Source organism: Taudactylus pleione, unplaced genomic scaffold, assembly GCF_031769625.1.
Source record: "Taudactylus pleione unplaced genomic scaffold, aTauple2 ptg000155l, whole genome shotgun sequence".
In the NCBI taxonomy this organism is placed as follows: Eukaryota; Metazoa; Chordata; class Amphibia; order Anura; family Myobatrachidae; genus Taudactylus; species Taudactylus pleione.
In genome coordinates this window covers 8,200,485-8,225,669 of record NW_028284557.1, presented here as the reverse complement: position 1 = coordinate 8,225,669, position 25,185 = coordinate 8,200,485, and the positions used below count along the sequence as shown (strand labels likewise).

The 25,185-nt window shown below is 46.4% G+C and overlaps 1 protein-coding gene across 3 annotated transcripts in view; it reads right to left on the bottom strand.

Annotated features, from left to right (window-relative positions):
• WIPF2 (WAS/WASL interacting protein family member 2) overlaps positions 1-25,185 on the bottom strand; it is a 48,096-nt gene that overhangs the window by 13,841 nt on the left and 9,070 nt on the right. For all 3 annotated transcript variants that reach the window (XM_088474644.1, XM_088474642.1, XM_088474643.1), the window contains exons 3-7: positions 21,529-21,662; positions 20,587-20,719; positions 19,176-19,301; positions 7,304-7,921; positions 1,278-1,493 (exon numbers count right to left, since the gene is read on the bottom strand). In XM_088474644.1, coding sequence (XP_088330770.1) covers positions 1,278-1,493; positions 7,304-7,921; positions 19,176-19,301; positions 20,587-20,719; positions 21,529-21,585 — 1,150 coding nt within the window. In that variant the 5' untranslated portion in view covers positions 21,586-21,662. The remainder of the gene's footprint in view (positions 1-1,277; positions 1,494-7,303; positions 7,922-19,175; positions 19,302-20,586; positions 20,720-21,528; positions 21,663-25,185) is intronic.

Below are 25,185 nucleotides of genomic sequence, written 5' to 3'. Positions count from 1 at the left end.
CATCGCCCGTACATGCAGGTCAATCTGACGATCTGATGAGGGATGTGCCAGGACTGAACGAGTGAACGTTCAGTCTAGGCACATCACTAGCTATACAAACGACAGCACAATTGCAATGTCGCAATCGTGCTCTCGTTTGTATATCGCTAAGTGGATACCCCCCCATTAGCCTTGGTTGGAGATAAAGTGGACAGAGATAAACTGCCAACCAACCAGCTCCTGACAGTCATTATTCAAACACAGTCTGTGACATAGCAGTTAGGAGCGGATTTGCTGGAACTTTATCTCCGTTCACTTTACAGTGCATCCGGAAAGTATTCGCAAAGCTTCACTTTTTCCACATTTGTTATGTCACAGCCTTATTCCGAAATGCAATAAAATCACTTTTGTCCTCAAAATTCTACACACAATACCCCATAATGACAACGTGAAAATTTTTTTTTTTGCAAATTTAAAAAAAAAACACCACCTGTACATAAGTATTCACAACCTTTGCTCAATACTTTGTTGGTGCACCTTTGGCAGCAATTACAGCCTCAAGTCTTTTTGAATATGCTGCCACAAGCTTGGCACACCTATCTTTGGGCAGTTTCACCCATTCCTCTTTGCAGCACCTCTCAAGCTCCATCAAGTTGGATGGGAAGCGTCGGGGCACAGCCATTTTCAGATCTCTCCAGAGATGTTCAATTGGATTCAAGTCTGGGCTCTGGCTGGGCCACTCAAGGACATTCACAGAGTTGTCCTGAAGCCACTCTTTTGATATCTCCATCCAAGGCTTAGTAAATAGACCCCTAAACCAAAAGGTGTTTTTCTGTTTTGCCTCTTTATTGTGTTGAAGCTGTTTACCCTTTAAGATTGAGAATGTTAGTTGTGGTTTTCCCCTGTCCTATTGCTGTGTGAGGAGTGTGTGGAGTATTATCTGATGCTAGGCAGATTTAGTACCTGTTTGATCTGGTTCACCCTCCCTATTTCTCTGTTGTGAGTGTGAATTTACTGTATTGGTACAGCTCACTCAAAGGAATACCAGAAGAAACAAAAATGTGGAATATTACCAGGGGGATTCCCCAATAATATGCTTTTTTTCAAAGAAGTCACGGCGCCGTGCCTGTAGTCACAGCATAATCAACATTTGGGTTAAACCCTGCGTGGGAGAAAATTTAGGTTAACAAGGGGAGTACATACAAACTTAATTAAGATCGTACAGTGTGTGGGAACAAAACACACTGAGCCAAGTATGCTGCAGTCAAGCATATTTATAATGTGCACATTATTCCTACCTGCAAATGATCTTCCCACCGATATAGACTCACGGTGTCCATTTCTGATGGGGGGAGGAGGTGGAGGAGGTCCAGAGGGAGTTCGAGAGGGAGGAGGTGGTGGCTTGGCTCTGTTCTGTGTAGTTTCACTTCCACCAGGAACTCTGTAGGGAGGAGGTGGTGGGGGTGGTGCATCGCGGCCCCCATTACGCACTATGGGAGGTGGCGGTGGAGGAGCTGCAAGATGGAAATTATGTTTAACAAGTCTTTACAAAAAAAAAAAAAAAAAAATCAGAATTATGGTATAACATACCTTAGATAACTCCTTTTCTTCGAGGTCCATAGGGTCTACAGAATCTAGCTTGGTGTAAGTAGTGGAACGATCCACTGCACCAAAAAGCTCTAGCTTTGTCGTTCCCAGCATGCATCGGTCCTCCTCCCTATATAACACGCCCCCAGCCACAGGCATTCAGTTTTTTAACAACCCTAACGGCAAGAGACGGAGAGTGGAGAAGGAAGTACATCGCACACAAGACACTCCACATACGAAGAGGGAATCAGTAATATGAAAAAAAGCAAAAGAACAGATCCCAACTGAGGCCAGGTGCGTCAGAGAGGGTGCTCTGTGGACACTATGGAGCTCGAAGAAAAGGAGTTATCTAAGGTATGTTATACCATAACTGTGATTTTCTTCTTCAGGGTCCATAGAATCTAACTTGTGGACATCCTAAAGCAGATCCCTTAAGGGTAGGGACGCTCCTGCGCAGAAAGGAGAATCCACCGCCCAAAGGAAGTATCCTGGGAGGCAAAAGTATCATATGCATAGAATTTGATAAAAGTATTGAGGAAAGACCAAGTGGCTGCCTTGTATAGTAGTTCAGCCGAGGCACCATGTCTAACCGCCCACGATGGTCGCACAGACCGAGTAGAATGCGCCGTCACCTTGTTTGGGACAGGGAGACCAGCCTGTATATAGACCTGAGAAATAGTCATACGCAGCCAGCGAGCCAAAGTCTGTTTGTTTGCTGGCCAGCCTTGTGTGTCAAACCCATATAACACAAAGAGCGAATCTGATTTCCTGAAGGAGCTTGTACGACCCACGTAAATAAAAAAGGGCTCGAACCACATCCAAGGAAGCTTCACCTATAGACAGGTCTGAAGACTGAAAGACCGGAACTACAGTACAATCTCCTCATTCATATGGAAACGGGAAACCACCTTTGGTAGGTAACCCACCTTAGTACAGAGGACAGCTCTATTTTGATGGAAAATCAAAATGGAGAGCGACATGACAGGGCTGCCAAGTCAGAAACTCTACTAGCCGAGGCAATAGCGAGGAGGAGAAGTACCTTCGCTGTCAACCATCTAAAGTTCACTGTATCCAAAGGTTCAAAGGGAGCCGCCTACAATGCCATGAGAACCGAAGTCAAATCCCACAGAGCCACAAATGTAGGTTGTAGTCAGAGAACTCCTTGCAAGAATGTTCTAAAATCTGGCAGAGGGGCAATTCTGCATTGAAACAAAACTGATAAAGCAGAAATCTGAACTCTCAAGGTAGCCAGGCGAAGACCTTAGTCTAATCCTGCCTGAAGAAAAGCTAGTATTCTTGCAACCTTGAAAATCTTAGGGTCATATTTTCTGTGAGCACACCAAAGAAAAAATGAATGCCAAATTCTGTGATAGATGCGGGCGGAAGCGGGCTTCATTGCCCTCAGTATCGTCTGAATCACAGAGACCAAAAAACCTTTGGCCTTGAGGACAGCAGACTCAACAGCCATGCCGTCAAAGCCAGCCGAGGTAAATCCTGATATAGGCAGGGACCCTGCACTGGCAGATCGGGCTGTAGTGGACTGTCTATGGATAAACAGCTCAGGTCAGAAAACCAATGCCTCCTGGGCCAGGCAGGGGCTATTAGTATTATTCTGCCGCCTTCCTGCTTGAACTTTCTGACGACCCTTGGGAGGACGGAGATTGGAGGAAACAGGTATGCTAACCAAGGGACTTTGTGATTGTGACGTCATGAGGTCCACGTCTGGTAATCCCCACTTGTCCACCAGGATTTGAAAGACCTCCGGTTGAATAGCCCATTTTCCTGGCGACTTAGAAAGTCTGCTTCCCAGTTGAGAACACCTGGGATGAATATTGCAGAGATTGCTGGAAGATGGCAATCTGCCCACCGCAGAATTTCTGCCACTTCCCTCATGGCCAGACTGTGTGCCTCCTTGATGATTGATATAAGCCACTGCTGTTGCATTGTCGACTGAACCTGGACAGGCCTGTCCTGTAGAAGGTTCTGCGCCAGTATGAGCGCTCTGTGCACTGCACGAAGCTCCAATATATTTATTGGTAGGCAACTTTCCTGCATCGACCACCTTCCTTGGAAGGTGTGGGGACCAGTCACAGCTCCCCATTCTCGAAGACTTGCGTCTGTGGTGAGAAGTACCCAATCCGGTACTCATAAGGAATGACCCTTGTTTAACAGAGTCGTCTCCAGCCACCAGGCAAGGGAGAGCCGAACCTCTAGCGAGAAGCAAATCATCTGGGATTTTATCCGATGATACTGTCCATCCCGATGCGCCAGGATCTAATTCTGCAGGGACCTGGAGTGGAATTGGGCATAAGCCACCATGTCGAATGTGGATACCATGGAGCACAGCACCTGCATTGCCAAGTGTACCGACACTCTTTGCTTGCAGAGAAGACTGCGCACCCAAGATTGTAGTGCCACAATCTTGTCTTCTGGTAGAAGAATCCTCTGTCCCAGAGTCAAGCAGCGCCCCCAAGTGCACCATCTGCTGGATTGGAGAAAGAGGACTTTTTCCAATTTATTATCCAGCCATGCTCTTGTAGGCAGACAATGGTCATCGAGATGACATTGTAACATCTCCTGAGATTGTGCCATAATCAGGTGGTCATCCAAATATGGCAGTATCTTGACTCCTTGTCGTCTGAGATTAGCCGTCATGACTGCCATTATCTTGGTGAATACCCAAGGAGCTCTGGCCAGAAATTGGTAATGTTGCTGATCTACCGCCAATCTCAAAAATCTTTGGTGGGATCGAGCAATCAGCACATGCAGATATGCATCCTGGATATCCAGGGAGACCATGAAATCCCCAGGCTCCATCGCCAGCATAATTGACCGTAGAGTTTCCATACGGAATTTTGGCACATGGATGAACCTGTTGAAAGACTTCAGATTCAGGATATGGCGATGTGACCCATTTAATTTTCTGAATCAAAAATAAATTTGAATAACACCACTTTCCCTGTTGCATCACAGGGACTATGACTCCTCACTTCAGGAAGGCCCCAATAGACTCCCGGTAGGCCGAAACCCTGATCGGGTCTAAAGGAAGGTTTGTATTCACAAACCTCTGAGGCTGGTGCCTCAGGAAAGTGATGGCATATCTTTAAGAAACCAGCTCTCGAACCCAGGCATCCATAATTGTCTAATGCCTGGCCTGGGAGAACTATAAGAGTCGGCCTCCAACCCTGAGACCCTCCAGGGGGAGGCCCACCCCATCAGACGGACTTACTATCTGGCTTGGAGGCAGGATGTTTGCTTGACCAAGATTTCTTGGGCTGACGTATCCTGCAGGCATGACTGTCTAGAGGAGGACTGACCCTTCGCCCTACTCTGTGGGCGAAAGGACCGAGCTGCCGACTGCCTAAATTTAGGGGTAGTCGCGGATGGCAATTCAGCAGACTTCGGTGTTGCCAGAGAAGTCATTATGTCATCCAGCTCCGGTCCAAACAGTACCTTCCCCGCAAAAGGCAGAGATTCAAGAGCCTTCTTGGATCTTGCATCCACCTTCCAGGTTTTTAGCCAAAGGGATCTTCGGGCTGCAACCAAAGTTGCAGAGACCCTAGAAGCCAAAATACCTGCGTCAATTACAGCTTCCCCCATATACACAGCTGCTTCTCGCATCTGATAGAGAAAAGACTGCTGTTCTCTGGTAGCATCAGGTATAGTACCCTCCAGAGCTGTTGTCCATTCTTCCATAGCTTTCGCTACCCAGGCTACAGCCATAGCTGGTCTGGTAATAGCTCCTGATAATGAAAACATTGATTAAAAATGATTATCAAGTTTCTTAACTGTAACTTCTTTTAAAGAGGATGCTGCAGGAAAGGGTAACGTAGCGCTCCTAATCAACCTCGTGACATGAGCGTCTATCGTTGGGGGGAACTTCCCATTTGTTACACTCACCAAGTGCAAATGGGTACCAAGAGGTTATATTTCTTGTAGCATGAAAATGCTTCCCAGGAGTACTCCATGCCTCAGACATAAGATTCGTCAGCTGTTCAGACTGAGGAAAATAGTCCTAAGCCACCTTTTGACGCCTAAAGACCACTTTCGCTGTCGGTGGGGCCTCCTCTTCCTCGATACTGAAGACAGATCTAACCGCTCTCACCAGAGAGGGGAAATCCACCAGAGACTGATGGTCTTCTACTGAGTAAGACCCAGAACTCAGTAAGAATCTGAAGAGGAGTCCAGGTCATCATGAGGCAACTGATAGGAACCTCTTATGCCCCTGCTTTGCCGCCACCTGTCTATCTGGCTGCTGAGGAGCTATAGACAGCGGCATACTCTGACTAGAGTGAGCAGTAGAATTAACCCAACAGGAATTCATGGGGGCATATACATAGAAGGATGCAACTGCTGTGAATACCCCATAGCATGGGGAAATACCACAGCCGGAGCTCGCGCTTCTGCGACTTTGTCCACCAAGTGCGACAAAAACTGATACTACCCAGGTGGTTCTAGTGCTTGAGCTCTAGATGTACTGGCTTGAACAGGTAGCGGTTTACAACAGAGGCTACATAAACCATCCAGGTTAAACATCCTGCTCAGATAGGCCTGCCAAAGAAGACATGATCTGAGAACTGGCATATCATCCTTCTCACCTACACCTTTAGACATGACAAATGTATAAATAGTATAAGGTGTACAGCGTAAATGTAATGTGATTCCCTATCAATGAAACCCCCCACACCTTTCAGAGGGATGAGGAGAAACACAGTGACAGGTACAACTGACAGATTGAAACAAAAAGGCAGTACAATACAGCAGCTAGCAATTAAAGTCACATACAATGCAAAAATACCCACAATTGCTATTGCAAATGGTACTTTGAATCAACTAGCCAGCCCCGGAGGGTTAATGGCAGGATATAGAGTGCTAAATACCAGGCCCAAGGGAGAGGTATACAGACCAACCTCTGAGACCAACAGCTACAGCAGTACACGCACAAACGCGATCTGCGAGCATCTCACTATGAGGTGGTCAAATATAGCAAACCAGACGCTGAACTCCGTCCTGGAAGTTGCGTCTGGCTTGGGGGAGGAGCGGCTGGGGGAGCGCCTTTTCTCCCCTAAACTGCAATTTTGACGGTTCATAGTAGACGACGGTTACTAGTGCATCTACTACATGTCCCCGGCGACAGACAATAATGACCCGGCCGCCTTAGTGAGGCCTTCACCCGCAGCTGCACCGTCTCCTACACCGGATGCTAGGACTGCCGCGCACTTACCTGTTATCTCCATGCCAGACCTAGCTAAGCCATGCTGAGGCCCGCAAAGAACCTCAGGGCATATAGCGGTACTGGTGTTTTCGGCCCCGGCGGAGGTAGTGCGAGTCGCAGTACCTGCGTCTTTACCGGCGCCTGGTACTGCTAAACTTGGTAGCTCAAAAAAACGAAATAAATCATAAAATAAAAAAAGCTTGGGACTGCCTAGGCAGTCCCGCTGTTATAACAGGTGCGTCTGGATACTTGCCGCGCACCAGACAAAAAAACTGAATGCCTGTGGCTGGGGGCGGGGTATATAGGGAGAACCGATGCATGCTGGGAGTGACAAAGCTAAAGCTGTTTGGTGCAATGGATCGTTCCACTACATACCCCAAGGTAGATTCTGTGGACCTTATGGAACCTGAAGAAGAAAAAAAACATAATATATTCAGGTTTGTGCTTGTTAACTTGCCCTCAAACATTTAGAAAAGTCCAGTAAAATAAAAAATTAGGTAAGTAGTATTTGTAATGTCTCACCTGCTCCTCTACCAGGGGGATCTCTGGCAGGTGGTGGTGGTCTGTTACCACCCGGAGAAAGATTAGCCGAAGGTGGTGGCGGGGGAGCCAACCCTCGAACTGGTCCAGCTTGCTTACGATGGAGCGAATTGTGCCGCTGTGGTAGTTCTGGTGCCAGCTCATTGATTGGACTAGGTGGTCCATTTACAGAGGCTAAGGGCTGTCTGTAAGGTGGCGGAGGAGGAGGCTGTCCCTGAGAATTAGGGGTCCTCATGCTGACAGGAGAAGGAGGGGGTTTTACTGGAGGAGCAGCAGGTGCACGGTGCCCTGGGGTTGGTGGTAGGGGTTTTTCCCTATTGTAAGGTTTGGTGTTCTGGGAAGGAGGAGGAGCAGCCCCAGCATGGTGCCTGCCAGGAGGTGGTGGAGGAGGTGCAGATGAACTGTGCTTCATTCCAGGACTAGTGGCACTGGGGGGCCGAGTGATGTCTGGCAGGGATGGTCTGTGTGATCTTCCAATATCAGGAGGAGAGGAGCGGTTGCTGTCGGAATCATCATGCGGCCTTCCCCCTGATACTGGGGGACGGGGAGCAGCTGATCGTATTAAGGAACCCTGAAGGGGAGAGCGACCAGATGGACCTTCTGAAGAAAATAAAGCACCAAAATTCAGCATGGGTCTTTAGAGTTCAACAATGTAACAATAACCGGGCACAAAAGAAAACTGAATTTGTTCAGAAATAATAAAATTCACCCAAGGTGAGTTAACAGACTTTCATTTTTTATCTTATTTACAATGCTTGATGCCTCATATGCACGGCGTGTCTCTGGAATACTTAGGGGTCTATTTACTAAGCGTTGGATGGAGATAAAGTGAACGGAGATAAAGTACCAGCTAACCAGATCCTGTCATTTTTCAAACAGCCTGTGACATGTTAGGAGCTGATTGGCTGATACTTTCTCTGTTCACTTTATCTCCATCCAAGGCTTAGTAAATAGACCCCTTAGATAGCAAAGCATCTAGGACCAAACCACTCTCACTATCTAGTGTCACTTTTCTATGTATACTTTATGGAAAAGTTCCAGAACAACATTCCATCCCCACACACACACACACACACACACACACTATTGTCATTTCATGAGATATAATACTGTAGAATATTTATATAGTGCCAGTAAGTGCCCACAGTGTAGTACAGAAAAAAAAAAGGAGAGTTATGGTAAAACTTACCCTTATTAACTCTTCAAAGTCCATAAGGTCCGCAGGGAGACAATGGGGTGTAGGTGGGGCTTGGAGGATAGGACACCAACAGCAAAGCTGTACAATCCCAGGATGCTCCGGTCCTTCCCCCTATACCCCGCACACAGCCTGAGGCAACTCAGTTTTATTAACAAGCCCAAGGCTGGAGAGCAGGATAGGAGAGAAGGAAGACTGGCACACTGAAGAATCACACACACACAGATAAGGAAACAAGTGACCAAGAGAATAAGTCCATAGAAGCCAGGTGCGTCAGGGCGGGTGCCCTGTGGATTCTATGGACTTCGAAGAAAGAGTTAACAAGGGTAAGTTTTACTATAACTCTACTTTTCTTCTTCAGGGTCCATAGGGCTCCACAGCGAGACAATGGGGATGTCCCAAAGTAGTAGTTCAAGGGTAGGGACGCTCCTGAGCTGATAGGAGAACCCGGCACCCGAAGGAAGCATCCCGAGGTGCAAATGTATCAAAGGCATAGAACCCAAGAAAGATGTGGACATAAGACCACATAGCCGCACTGCAGGGTGGTTCAGCAGAGGCGCCACGTCGGGCTGCCCACGAGGGACCCACAGAGCAAGTAGAATGAGCAGATACTGAAGCCGGCACAGGAAGGAAAGTCTCCTTGTAAGCCTGTGAGATAGTAATGCAAAGCCATCTAGCCAGAATCTGTCTGTTAGCTGGCCATCCCATCTTATGGAATCCATATAGGATGAAGAGGGAGTCCGATTTCCTGATGGAACTAGTATGGTCCACATCCAATGAAGCCTCAACTGACGAGAGGTCTGGCGATTGAAAGGCCGGAACCACAATTTCCTCATTAAGGTGGAAACGAGAATCCACCTTGGCAAGGAAGCCCAGGCGCGCTCTAAGAACAGCCCTGTACTGATGAAAGATCAAAAAGGGGGAGCAACATATAAGCTCCCCTAAATCCGATACCCTACGGGCAGATGCAATATCAAGAAGAAACAGAGTCTTTGCAGTGAGCCACTTGACATCTACCGATTCCAGGGGTTCAAATGGAGGTTCCTGAAGTGAGTGGAGAACCACTGACAAATCCCACGAAGCCTCAGGAAGGACAATGGGGGCTTGTATACGTAGAACACCTTGCAGGAAGGTGTAAATATCCGGTAGAGGAGCAATTCTGTGCTGGAACCAGATGGAGAGAGCAGAGACGTGCACTTTCAGAGATGCTAGACGGAGTCCAAGATCCAGTCCAGCCTAAAGAAAAGAAAAGTATTCTAGAAATCTTAAAAACTTGAGGGTCATAGTTTCTAGGAGCACACCACTGAAAATATGTATGCCATATGCGGTGATAAATTCTGGCAGAGGCTGGTTTACTAAGCATGGTCTGGACCAGAGAGCTAGAAAATCCCTTAGACCTTAGGAGGGATGTCTCAAGAGCCAAGCCGTTAAAGACAGACGGGCCTGGTCCGGATGTAGACAGGGACCCTGAGACAACAGGTCTAGTTGTAGAGGAAGTTGAAGAGGAACATCTATGGAGAGACTTTGAAGGTCGGAGTACCAATGGCGTCTGGGCTAAACCGGAGCTACCAACAGGACTGTGCCCCCTTCCTGTTTGAACGTCCGAAGAACCCGCCAAATGGAAGGCCCACCTCACAGGTAATATCCACGAAGGACGCGTTGTCCTGGCTCCATACGCTGGAAGTTTGTTGTTGTGTCTTGAGGCCATCATCATATTATATATATATATATATATATATATATATATATATGTGCTACCTGTGGAGACTATTGTTGCAAACACAAAGAGAAGAATTACATGTGCACAACTCCAACATTACTAATTATATATAATATATTTTGCAATAATTAGAGGTTTTGGCATAATCATGGTTATGGGCCTACCCACCGTGCCCAGATGACCTCTGAGGGTAGGTCCCTAACATAATAGGCCCAGCTGAGCTACCCCAGGGCATTACTCTAATGAGGAAAGGTGAAGTGTAAAAAGGTGTTCGATACTATATGCAGCAGTAGCTGCTCTTATCTAAGGTGAAAAATAAAGATGTGAAAATAATACATATACATTAAACAAACAATAGAGGTGCTAAAAGTGCAAGAAAGGAAAAATGTGTTCATAATGCGATGCCCTGAAGCAGCCCAACCAGAGCAATCCAGAGGACACATGCCCCAAAATTCAACCCATAGCTGCACTACAGTATAAAAATTTGTAGGACTTGCCTAGATTGTGCCTCTTACTAAAGTGCCATCAAAATGTCAGATCCCCCCATTTGTCCACCAGGAGTTGAAAGACTTCTGGATGTAGAGACCACTCTCCTGCATGCACGTCGTGACGGCTGAGGAAATCCGCTTCGCAATTGAGAATTCCCGGGATGAATACCACAGACATGGCGTTCGGTCCATGTGAAAATGCGGCAAACGTCTGCCATTGCTGTCCGACTTAAGAGTACCTCCTTGGTGACTGAGGCCGTGGCGTTTTCGGACTGTACCTGTGCTGGCCTGCCCTGAAGAATACCCTGAGTCAGAGAGAGCTCTGTAGAAGGCTCGGAGTTTCAGGACGTTGATTGGTAAGAGCGCCTCAGCTGGAGTCCATCGACCTTGGAAGGAGTGCTGGCCGGTCAATGCGCTCCACCCGCGGAGGCTTGCACCCGTGGTGAGGCGTGCCCAGTCAGAGATCAAAAAGGGGCTTCCCTTATCTAAGTGGGACGTCTGTTGCCACCAGGCTAGGTGCAGGCGAACCTCCGGGGAGAGGCCCATTGTCTGGGATCTGAGCAGATGGGGCAGCCCGTTCCACCTGGGAGAGAATCAGACGTTGTAGAGGCCTGGAGTGAAACTGAGCGAACTCCACCATGTCGAAGGTGGACACTATGGATACCAGGGTCTGCATTGCAGAGTGAATTGACACTCGGTGACTGTGTAGTAGTCTGCACACCAAGTGTTGTAATACCAAGATTTTGAGTGCTGTTAGGAAGATTCTCTAAACATGAGAGCTCCCAGATGCACCATTGAGAAGGTGTCAAGGAAGACTTTTTCCAGCTGATCAGCCAACAGCAAGAGATCGTCTAAGTATGGGAGCAGTCTGATCCCTTGACAAGGCTTCGAAACTAAGAAAACGGTACAATAATAGCCCTTCCCTCGCTGAGAGGAGGGGACCGGAATTATTACTCCTAAGAGCAGTAAGGGCTGAATGGCCTTCTGGAGCAGCATGGCCTTGTGTGGGTCTGATGGAAGTCCTGTGCAAAAGAACCGCTTGAGGTGGGGGGGGGGGGTCGCTTCAGGAAGGAGAGGGCATATGCGTGGGAGACCACTTCTCTTACCCAGGCGTCTGATGATCTTGGTAATGACCCGAGTAGCCGTTGAAAGGCCAAAAGGTAGAGCCTGAATAATGTTGCTGTAGTATAGCAAACCGGAGATATTGTTAATGAGAAGGTGCTATAGGTAGGCAAGAGTCATGAATATCCAGAGACACCATAAAGTCCCCAGGCTCCATAGCCAGGATAATAGATTGGAGGGTTTCCATATTACTCCTGAGAGCAGTAAGGACTGAATGGCAGGGGAGTTTGACTTGGGCGGTACACCGGTCAAACCGTAACGAAGGGTCCTAAGGCGGGCTCAGGGAGGGCAAAATGGCAGGGGACGGGGGGGGGGGTTCGCCTCAGGAAGGATAGGGCATATCCGTGGAAGACCACTTCTCTTACCCAGGCATCTGTTGCTGCCAAGGTAGTCACAATTTTGTCTAATTCTGGGCTAAACAGGATATCCCCAGAATAAGGCAGAGGTTCCAATGCCTTTTTAGAGTCTGAATCTGCCTTCCATGAGCGGAGCCAAACAAAATGGCGGGTTACTACTGAAGTGGCAGATGCCTTGGAAACTAGGAGAGCCGTATTCAGAGTTGCTTCAATAGGAGGCTGCATCTCTAATGTGAGTTATGTAGGACAGCTGTTCCCTTGTAGCATCAGAGGAAATGTCTCTTCTAGGGCCTCTGCCCAACTCTCAATGGCCTTAGCCACCCATGCTACAGCCCTAGCAGGATGAGTAATAGCTCCTGTAAGAGAGTATATAGATTTTAGCATCCATCCTTCTATCCGTAGTATTCTTCAAGAAGGCTGCAGTATGGATAGATAAGGTAGCATTCTTGACCAGACGTTTCACATGGGAATCCACTGCTGGGGAACTCCCCATTTAGTGCAATCAGTAGCAGGAAGAGGGTAAAAGGAACTTAAACACTTAGGCAGCTGAAATCTTGTACTGGGCATATTCCATGCCTCACTCGGATAGTTGATCAGAGTGAGGAAACTCTGGTAAAACTACCTTTTGTCGCTTAAATACTGACTCTTTTGCCTTAGGAGCGGGTTATTTCTCTTCTATTTGAAGAATAGATTTTATAGCTCACACAAGGGCAGGTATATTCAATTTAGAGGGGGTACCTCGTCACCCGAGGGGGCGGGGGGGGAGGAGTCAGAGAGAGACAATCCTGCGTCTTCTGCCTCCCCAGATGATAATTCAGAATCTGATAAGCTGGGTGGACTGGGAAGAACACAGCACACTTAGTAGATTAACTAGGTAAGGGTCTCTCCTTTTGCAGCTTTTGTTGAAAGGCTGTAGAGGTATCTGCCAGATTCTGCACTGAGGTCGAAAGTACGTCTACCGATGGGGGAGGCAAAGGAGTTGCAGGGAGTACCTGCTGTGGCCATCACATAGGGGGAGCTACCACAGGGACCGCTAGGTGGTCCGCAATTTTTGCCAGCACCTGTCAAAAAGTAGCCCAGGGTGGGTCCTGAGGAGAGGACACTGGGGCTGATGGGCCCAGAGCAGTATAACAAGATTATTATCATCATCATCATTATTTATATGGCGCCACAAGTGTTCCGCAGCGCCTTACAAAGTAAATAAACAATTAAGAAACCAGCGACTTACATTACAATGCAGGACAAGGATAATAAACATAGCTATATATTAGCAACCTTTACACCCACATAAGCAGCCAAGTGTTAGTTGCCCTAGTGGGGAGTGAGAGACAAATTAAAATACAGTAGGGAGAAGCACAAGAGAGTAGAGGGCCCTGCTCGAAAGAGCTTACATTCTAAAATGTAAGCTCAAGATGCACAAAGACCATCCTGAATGAGGTCCTCTGAAGCCAAGCCTGCTGAGCAGGAGTTACAAGACACCAGAGTGGGAGCAGCAGGCTGCTTGTTATTCTTGCCTCTGCCAGACATAGCTGCAAGAATACTGTAAAACACAATCTGACACAGTGCAGTGAGCCCAGATGTATGTGTTATGTATGTGTAATATGGTACACAACAGCGATATATATTATGTGATAGCCCTCACAAATATGGGGAGATGTGAGGTACAATGAACCCCCTTATACCTTAGTATGCCAGGGTTATAGTAGAATAAAGGGAAAGGTATAAGCTGACAGTAATAGTAAAAAAAAGAAAACAGACAGCAGTGCTAGCACAAGCCACATACAAATGCAGAATATACACTATAACTACAGTGGGCACTAAAATCAACTACACAGACTGCAGTGGCTGGTAGGATATAGCGCTGTATTAGTGTTCACTCTAGGTCTGGCAGCAGGCAGGGTGCCGGACTTAGAGATAGGGCACTTCTGCGCATGCCGAAGGCGTGCACGCGTCCAAAAAAGGGGCGTGGCCAAAAAGACGACTGGCCCCCTTTTCGTCACACCTGTGGGCGTGCCCAGCACTTACGGACACATGCCGTGCAGCCCCCAAGCCTCAGATATGTACAACCGGCGGTGACCACTGCGCCGCCGTTTTGACCACCCGCGGGACACTGTGACCCGCGGGTGGAGACAGAACCCGCAGGCTGAAACAGCCTAGCGGGAACACTATGTACAAACCTGGCCCATGAGAGAGCTATACAAGGAGACTGGACCCAGCGTTCCCGGAAACCTGAATGCAGAAAATGGCTGCAGTGAGTCTCAGAGGGTGAGGGAGCAGCAGCTGAGGAAGCAGCAAAACCGCAGTGGAATGGCGCCCTGAGCTGGTGGAGGGGCTGCAGGGAAAGAGTCTTCTCCCCTATGCTGACATAAACCACCGGGTCCCCTGGCTATAATTGTGCCCTGCACCAGTACTTGTCATGCTCTGGTGGTCTAGTGGAGTCCCGGGCAATCCGGTGTCCACATCAGCGCCTCCAGTCTGTCTCCTGAAACCGGAGGCAAGACTGCACATTAGACGCGGGTCCCTGCAAGCGGGGATCCGCCTTACCTGCCCCCTTGAGTCCCGGCTACAGTCTGGGGTCTGAGGAGCCTTGCTAGACAGGTCCCCCTCAGAGCCCCGCTGGGTGTACCTAGCCGAGGCTGGCGTAACAGCGCCGCGGAGGGGTGATGGAGCAGCAGTCCAGACGTCCAAAGGACTGTCTTGCGCTGCTGCTCGGTAGTAAAATAAATGAAAATAAAATTAAAGTATAAAAATAAGCTTGGGCTGCTTAATAGCTGCCCCACTGTTAAAATGGTGATCCAGCTACTGACAGACAACAACAAAATGGAGTTGCCCTCAGGCTGTGGGCAGGGTATAGGAGGAAGGACCGGAACATCCTGGGATTGAAAAGCTTTGCTGTTGGTGTCCGGTCCCCCAAGTCCCACCTACACCCTATGGTCTCCCTGTGGAGTCCTATGGAACCTGAACAAGAAAATTACATTGAAACAACCATTCAATATAAAAAAGTATGAACTGATCGTACAAGGTGTTAAATGAAACAGTGAAATAGTAAATCAACAAAATCCCACAGTCGCAGTGCTCCCCAGGTAGGATGAAAGAGGAAACAGTATCACTGTCAGTGCCCTGGGGTGGGCAGATAGAAAGGAACATAGACGGATTGAGTGGGAGTACACTGGAGGCAAGGATAGTGCAGAGAGAGAATAAAAGGGAGGAGGGCCTTGCTCGTGAGAGTTTACAGACTAAGGTAGTCAGGTGGATAACTGGGAACAAGTAATGAGTGAGTTAAGAATGCAGTGACCACGTTGAGTGACAAAATATGTGGGTCCCAGGGACACTGCACTTAAAATAATGGTTCTTATCTGACCATTTCTGGGTCCCATCATAGTTTATGCTTTAGAGCTCCCCATATGCTCCTCAGACCACCCGACATCCCACCACAAATCCCCACATATCCCTAGAATGCCCATCGGATACCCTCAACAGCATCAGACCTCCCTACATGCCCCTTAGATGCATGTTTAATGCCTCCATGATCCTACAGGTGATATGACTGGTTTGTCCACAAAATCCATAGTGAATAAGACATTATTATCAAATAATGTGTGTGGGATATCCCAGAAAAAACTGTTTTCGGAAATGGTATGTAAATATTAAGAACTACAAAGATACAGGGGACCACAGCAAATATTCCAGATATCTGCTGCAATCCCCTAGTCTTTATGTTAGCAGTGAGCTTTACAGAAAGGACTACTTCACCAGCGCGCCGAAGGCACGTATCTGAAAAAGTGGAGTCATTTAGAAAAGGGGTGTGTCCTTAAGATGTGCCCACTTTTCATCACTGTAGGGGGTGTACCCAGCGCTCACGGAGATGCTGGTCTGCCCCGAAGCGCTCCCTGCACTGTGGCCCACGGGTGAGGACGACTGTTTTAGCTTTTTACTGTACGTCGTCCCTTATTCACGTTACGTCACACAGTAGTGCCCTTTATTCTCTGGGGATGCGGCCTTTTTCTAAAAGAGAGTCCCCGGTCCTAAATATCAGGTAAAATACGCGCTATAGTGCGTATTTGCGATCACTGAGAATGTGAGAAGAAGAGCTGATAGACTTTGATGAACAGGTGCAGGGAATATTTGAAACAATGCAGGCTAGAATGGATGGAGGAAGAGAGGCCCAAAGGAGGAGAGTAGCATGTGAGAAATCAATGCGGGTGACACTAAGGGGTATATTTACTAAAGTGAGAGCTTTTAGAAGTGGAGATGTTGCCCATAGCAACCAGATTCTAGCTATTATCTTCTAGAAAGTTAAAGTTAAATGTTAAGTAGTATCTGATTGGTTGCTATGGGCAACATCTCCATTTCTCAAAACTCTCACTTTAGTAAATATACCTCTAAGAGCTCAATTCAATTAGGAGCGAGTTTGCAAAAGCAAGTTTGTTTCACGATGCATACATACATCGCACAAGTGTGCGCACCTGAAAAAAGCAAGATCCAATTACAAACGACAATATGTGGTTGTTGCTGCGAGGGTGTGAACGCAACTTAACTACAAAATGTGCCCTGGGAGAAGTGCATAAAAAAAGTGCACCTGGTCCATCCTGGACCTTAAAGTTACAACTGAGATAGCAGGACCGTATAGAATGCTGTTAGGGGCATAAGGGAAGTATTGGAAGTTTTTAAAAGTTGCCAAATGCGTGACTTTTGCACTTTTTATTTATGGTACAAATTGTCATAAAATGAGTCTCTCCAGTATTTATACAGTATTGAAAAATGTCTGTATAGTAGTTTTTCATTTTTTTTATACAAACTTGTAAAAGATTAAACACACTTTTACCTCTCATCTGCAAGTTCTAAACCCCTCTCCCATCATCTACACCTCCACCTACCTGTCCCACATCATCTACACCTCCACCTACCTGTCCCACATCATTTACACCTCCACATACTTGTCCCACATCATTTACACCTCCACATACCTGTCCCACAACATTTACACCTCCACATACCTGTCCCACATCATGTACACCTCCACATACCTGTTACACCTCATTTACCCATTATTGAGCGTTTTAGAGAAATTCACTTAAAAACAGACACGTCTGTCTTGGCCAAACTATGCTTTTAGAAGTCCATTATCCTTCATTAGGAGGAGTCTACAAAAGGTTCTGAACTATGTCCCGACATTTGTACCATAAAATAAAGATTTTCCCTACCTTTTTACCTGCTCAGGAGGTACGCACATAAAAAAACCCCGAAATTTCCAGCAATTGCAATTCGCAGTGCAAGTTCGCTGTGAGAACAGCTCACAGGACCCAAATTGCACCTAAATGGATTGACCCCTAAGTGACAGTAAGGAAGGAGGGAGAGGGAGAGAATGTGGCATGAGAAGATGCCAGAGATGTAGTAATGAAGGGTTCAATGAAGTGCTTTAAAGGTTAGGATAAGGAGCTTAAACTGGATTTTGTAGGGGAAGGGGAGTCAGTGAAGGAGTTAATGGAGAGAAGAGCTTGAATCAAAGCAACGGTATAGGAAGACTAGTTGCAATGTAAGAGGGAAGAATTTGGAGAGAGAAGACCAAAGTGTAGGAGGTTGCAACAGTCCAAGTGGTAGATGACAAGGACATGAATATGATTTGGTGATAGGTGAAGCAGCAGGATTGGGATATAGAAGAGGGAGGAGCCATGGATGACCTCCAGGCAACATACTTTAGGGACATGGTAACAATAAGAGACAGGTGGGAAGGAAAATGGTTCCTGGATTGGAGGAAGACACTCTTTGACATGTTGGATTTAAGAAAGTGCTGGGACAACAGGAAGAGATGAGAGAGTGGGTGGAGTGTATGAGGTTAGGGAAGGAGAGGTAGATTTGTATATCATCAGCATGAAGGCAGTATTGTAGACCCAAAGAGTTGAAGAGTTCTCCAAGGTAGGAAGTGTAGAGAGAGAAGAGAAGGTGACCAAGTACAAAGCCTCGAGGAACAATACAGAGAAGCTGACGATAGGTGGAGGTAAAGTTGTATATACACACACATACACACAAACAAACAGCATTTCCTTTTTTTTACATGCTGGAGAAAAACTACTTATATGACAAAGTGCTCTCTTAATGCTATTTTGCAGTTTCAATTCAATGACCGAAGACTATCCAAATATACCACAGGTTCTCAAACTCAGTCCTCAGGACCCCAAACAGTGTATCTTTTCCAAGTCTCCTCACAGAATCACTAGTGAAATAATTAGCTCCACCTGTGGCTCTTTTAAAATGTGTCAGTGAGTAATGAATACACCTGTGCACCTGCTGGGTGACCTGGAAAACGTGACCTCTTTGGGATCCTGTGGACAGAGGGCCTGATTCAGACCCGGTCGCTATCTGCGTACGCTCGCTAGATGTGTATGCAAATTTTTCAGAGTGACGCCACGAGAAGCGAACGCTCGCCAAGGCATAAGCACGCCCACCATGTCTCAGCGAGGGATCACTTTGTGTATGCAGATGCCCATTAGAGTATGGTGAGCCGCCTAGTAGCCCACGTCATCTCCAGGAAGTGCTGAAAAACATTGGTACATCGAGGACTATCGGAAGTGATCGCAGAGCTTGTGGTAGACCCTGGGCTACCGCTAACACTGCAAGCAGTTCAGTGTAAAAAAAACTGAAGGTGACGTGTACAATGACGCTGCCTGTTAATTATGCCAGCCTCTGAAACGGCGTTGAAACACTGAAGCACGCCTGCATTCGCACCTCCACTCCCCTGTTTTTACTGGGCTGTCTTTGCCGGGAGAGTAGTTCGCGCACTCGCACTGCGATGCATGCGCAGATTAGCAAACATCGGCAGCAACGAGAGGACGGCCGATAGCGACCGGGTCTGAATCAGGCCAGAGTTTGAGAACCTCTGCAATATACTGTCCTATTCATTTGCAACAACCTGAGACAAGAGTAAACATGACAAGAATAAAAGATCTGCAGATTTATTAAAAGAATTACAAACCTGGACTATCCTTAGTCCCCACTGGTCGCACTTTAGGTACACGGCCCTGGAAGAGGCCTCCCTTGGGCTGTAATGAAGACCCACCAGTGGGACCAAAACTAGGGCCACCTCCTGCACCTTTTGACTCTGCAAAAGACAATAGTTAAGCAACAGAGTGAGACACTTTGTATTAATTGATGAGAAAGAACTTGCATGGCTATAAGAGATGAAAACAAATGGCCATTTTACAGGGAACTCTTCACTTCAAAATATGTATAAGGAAACAAAATGTATTTTTGTAGATAAAATTATGCCTTGGTATACAATTATTTCCTAACTATTAATGGTGGGTCACCAAGACCGCTCTTTGCAAACTTAATGTGTATTATTGACCAATTATTACATTGCATAAATTGCCACAAGTTTGACTAAGAGTCAGTTTTATTTCTGTATCTTTTGTATATACTTCTGCATGAGATAGTAGGCTATGCCTTTATCGCTGATAAAACTTTCAGTCTCTAGTTTTCTGGAGTAAACCTCATTGCAGATCATGCCAAAATATCATTTTTATTTCACAAATTACTGCAAACAAGAGAATTTACTTGGTAACCTCTGAGCCACCTCTAAATCACTGTTGTCCATGTGGACAGTATTAGTAAATTTCCAAGATGAGTGGATATATATGCCATACTACTTCCCTGACCACCATCTAATGTTTTCTTTGGAATGCAAGAGAAAACCCATGTGTGGACATGCTCCTAGAATAAGTAAACCCCATAACCCCATCTGTTTACTTTAGTTCATAGCTGCATAACAGTTGTCAATTGCAAGAAATAGGATGGTAAGAGCAAAATGTTAACAGTCTATCCTAATTTAGTGTTCAAATGCATCAGGGGGAGAATTATGTAGTGATATTGTTACACACATCCGCCCAGACAGAGAGACCTGCTTTGTGGGCTCTTGTGCACCCCCAATATTTGTGCTGATGTTGCCGCCACTACCCATGTTTGTGCTTTTCATTTTGGTTCCAGTCACAATCATTTTAATAAGTTGACCCTTGCGTCTGCTCTCAAGTAAATTGTATAGGGCCAGACACAGAAATTGTTACATGGCTCTTAAGGCCCCCATACATGGTGCGATATAGCAGCCGTTCCGACGGATTGGAACGATATCGCTGCTATATTGTTCCGTGTGTGGCTATGATATCGGCCATGCTGCACAAGAGATCTGGTGATGCGATGTACGATCCCATGCAGCGCTATGCAGGGAGAGGGGGGGGTTCCTGCATATTGGGCGGTCGGGCAGCATATCGCTCAGTGTGTGGGCACCGCCCAATATGTTGCATCGCAAGGTGCATATCGCACAGTGTATGGGGCCCTTTAGATTACAGGAAAATATCCTGGATCTCAATTGCTACAGACAGTTCACATACTTTCCAACACAGGGGCACTCCTGTCATTCATCACTGCAGTCTTCTTCAGCTTTGCTCCCTTACAGATGTCATTGAGAAGTGCCCCTCGTCCCCTCTGCTCATCTCGGTTCATTTTAGGAGGCTCAGTATTAGCCTGTAAATAGAAAATTGGGAGTACATGGAGTAACGCAGTGTGTGGAACAATCATGTGACCGTCAAGAAGGAAAAAAACAGACTAACATCAACTTGCCTCTGAACCCTGCCCATGTGAAGCATAACATGCAGGCATTGGCGACGTGCAGCTCACCAAGCTGTAGAGTCCTAGCATGCACTGCAAATCCTTCATCTAGTAGGAAATGCTGGGAAACTTTCTTGCTCAACAGACTGGGATGCACAGATTGTGTACATCTGACACAATACAGTTACCATGAAACAGGTTAGCATAACTCATTACCTTGCAGGTAACAAGATGTGGGTTGTATAGAGAACTATAGTGAGACATGGCCTAAGTACAGCTACAACCCTTGATAAATTGTGTCTCACTGCATGCACATAATGTGAATTGAGTAACTATGCCAGAGGATATTTCTTTAGTACATTATCCCATAATTACAGCATCTTGGAGAAAGTGACAACACCAGGGACAAAAAGCAGATATGTCAGTCTTAGGTAGTCAATTCAATTACACGCGAATTACTCACCGGCGCAAGTGCAGCTATATTTCACACTTGTGGATTTATCTTGCAAGTCCAGGCTTGCAAGGAGTGCAAGTTGCGTGGCCAGCAACGCAAGGACAACTTGCGCCCTTCGCTGGTATGTGAATTGGCCCCTTAGTCACTACTCTGGTATTGAAACATCCACTTAAGTCCATTACGGAGCCAGAACAGTTTTGGTCATATGCAAATTTGGATAAGACGAAACTGCTTCCACCAACCTTTTTCCTAATGTGCAGTATAAACGTACCTGGGAGAAGGTCGGAGGAGGTCCCGGTGGGGGTGGGGGAGGTGGAGGCGGAGGCATCTTTATGATGATGATTAAAGCTACTCCTTCAGAACTCCTGAAGCCAGAGCCTGTGATGGTTGGCAACCATTCAAGTCCTGTAGAATGAAAGCAACAAATACGCCACAGTTTAACAAGCCAATATGCAAGGAAATAGACCAGATATCTGACAGCAATCTAACAGTCCGACCAGGCACACAACCAGACTATTTTCACATTCGACTGGTGCAGGGTCCATATGTATAGTAATAATGCACACTCACCCCCTCCTTCAGGAGAAGATTCCAGGACTTGCACTCCACCACAAAAACGTGTTTAATCCAATATAAAGGTTACATAATACAGACAAAGGCAGAGGCCCTGCACTGACATCTCAAATATATGCATCTGCAGGGGTGCTCATGAGGGGCTATAGCTCTAGTATACAGAACAGGCCCAAAATATATACACAGATCCTATGCGGAAATAATGGCACTCTCCAGACGAATATGGTAAAGCAAAAAAACAGTGCATTTAATTGGAATACAAACCAAAAATAAAACACATACATATCACAGTATATAAGACCAGCACCAGACAAAACCGACCGGGGTGTAATGCCACAGCCCGGAGACCCAATCACTGGGGCTCCAGGTCCAAAGCATTACACCCAAGTCAGTCAGCGCAAGCCGGTGATCTCGGGGGAGTCGGGGAACCCCCAAAAAAGGGTCCCCCCTCTCCCGAGCACCACAGGCTTACGCTGAAGCCTGGGGCTCATCCTCATACCCCTGGAGGGGTGGGTATGGGGGTAATGGGGGGGCCAAATAATGTAATACTATTGTACTTTACAGTGGGACTACAGGTGCCAGCATGCCTGCCGTTCGGCACTTGTGGAACTACAAGTGCCAGCAGACATACGGCACCTGTACCCCCACTGTAAAATAAATAGTTAAAGAAAGACAAAACACACACACCGTGACAAGTATAACTTTATATCATACCCCTACCCACTCACACATACTTACCTATACCAGCCGGTCTGTCCTCTTCTCCAGTAGAATCCTTAATGAATGGCCCTGCAAGATTAAAAAAAAACAAAAACATACTCATCTATATCCTGGCGCTGGTCTCCGCAACATCCCCAGGAACTTGGCAAAAAAAAAAAAAAAAAAAACGAATGCCGACCAGACGGACCCACTATCTGTATGTGTGTTGCCACACATACAGATAGCTCACGAATGCCAGCTGAGGGGACAAGCATGGAGCTGGCAGTCCCGAGAGCCAATTAGCGGCCGCGCTGACTGTAGAGCGCCTGCTGATTGGCTCCGGCAACTGACAGTTCCCACATGGGCGAGTCAGCCCACGTGGGAACTGTCAGTTGCTGGAGCCAATCAGCGGCCACCCACGTGGGAACTATCAGTTGCCGGAGCCAATCAGCAGGCACTCTACAGTCAGCGCGGCCGCTGATTGGCTCTCAGGACTGCCAGCTCCGTGGATGTGCCGTCAGCTAGCATTCGGGAGCTATGAGTATGTGTGGCAACAAACATACTCATAGCTCGTTCGTGGGTCGTGTAGTGGTTTTTTTTTTTTGCAAGTACGTGGATTACTGCGGAGACCAGCGCCAGGATATAGATGAGTATGATTTTTTTGTTTGCAGGGCCATGTTTTTCGGATATCCTACTAGAGAAGGGGACAGATTCATCTGGTATAGGAAAGTATGTGTGAATGGGTAGGTGTGTGTAATAAAGTTATACTGTCACGGTGTGTGTGTTTTGTCTTTTTTTAACTATTTATTTTACAGTGGGGGTACAGGTGCTGCATGTCTGCTGGCACTTGTATTTCCACAAGTGCGAAATGGCAGACATGCTGGCACCTGTAGTTCCACTGTAAAGTACAATAGTGTTACACTATTTGGTCCCCTATTACCCCCATACCCACCGCTCCAGGGGTATGGGGATGAGCCCCAGGCTTCAGCGTAAGCCTGTGGTGCTCAGGAGAGGGGGACCCTTTTTTGGGGGGTCCCCAACTCCCCCGAGATCACCAGCTTGCGCTGATCGACTTGGGGTGTAATGCTTTGGACTTGGAGCCCCGGTGATTGGGTCTCCGGGCTGTGGCATTACACCCCAGTCGGTTGGGTCTGGTGCTGGTCTTAAATATAGGGGGTACCCCACGTCTTTTTTGCCCCCTATATTTAAAACCAGCACTAGTCCCTGCAGCCTGGTGTTAGTTTCTAAAATACGGTGGAACCCTACACATTTTGGTCCCCGTATTTTTAGAAACCACCACTGGCTGGCAAGCCTGGGGCTGGTTTGGCTTTTGGGGGGTGGGGGGGACCTTATGTCATTTTTTTTGTAAATTTTTACTACTTTTTTTTTTACATGTTAACAAAAACAGGAATTTTTGGGAAATATTCTAGGAACCCCCCTAAAGATGTGTAGACATGGGGGATCACTATGGGTACCCCCATTTTTAACTACTGAAGTAAGTCGGGGTTTCTAATAGCCGCAGCAGGTGCATAAATGTAGCTTTGAATAAGGTGATGCAGAAGACCATTTATATGTTTTTTGGGGGGCAAAACAACTATGGGCATCAAATTTGGGGTACTTGAAAATGGGGTTCAGCATATTTTAAAGTTGCTAAAGTGACTTAAAAAAATCGTAAAAAACACACCTGACGCAAACACCTGCAATCAAAAAAACACTTGTGGCATACTTGGGGACCCCCCCAGAGCAAAGTTCGCTATTTTTTAAGTTTGTACCCTAACTTTATTTTTTTCGCCCCCTTTTTCAAAGTCAATTTTTGGGGTGCCCTTAATTACTTTTTTTTTTTTACACAGATTACCTTTGGGGGACTGTCTGAAGGCTGCACGGGGGTTCCCGAAATGTTGCAGCCCAAAACCCCAATTCTGCACTTTTTAATGCCTGCCATTCATAGGCGATACTTTACCGCCTATTACATTGCATTGACTTAACGCCTAGGCGGAAAGTTTTTCAAATTGATACGGAGGAAAACTAAAACAGGTAATAATGACATCATCGGCAGTAAATTACCGCGAATCCGGACTTAACGCCTCAAATTGAATACGGCCCTTAGTCTGGAGAGTACCAACATTTCTACATAGGATCTGTGTGTATATTTCGGGTCTGTTCTGTATACTAGAGAAATAGCACACGCCTGATGTTATCAATGCTGCTATGAATGAATACAATTTCTACAAACAAAATAGCCTGGTGAGTGCTCTCTGTTCTATATATCTAAAATCTTGATTTTACAACATACACGTGGTTTACTACCCTGGCATATAGTTTGTATATAATATATAGATATAAAAATGGAACAATATCAATGTATGTGATACAAGTATGTTTTTATGTTCTTTATTTATAATAATAAATAAAAAAAACATTTAATGGATGAGTATCCACACGGTTCCTTGAATAGATTTTAGGTTTATTTATTTGTTTCTATCATTTATACACTTTGCGGTGTTTTCTTGATTTTAGTATATGATTTATTCTTTGGGTGACTACCCTGTTTTTAAACTGCAACACATAAGCGTTTTCATTGTTGAATATGTATAATTGGTTTTGAATATTGTGATAAAGTGACTTTTGGTAGCGCCCACAACCCTTCGCCTCTTTC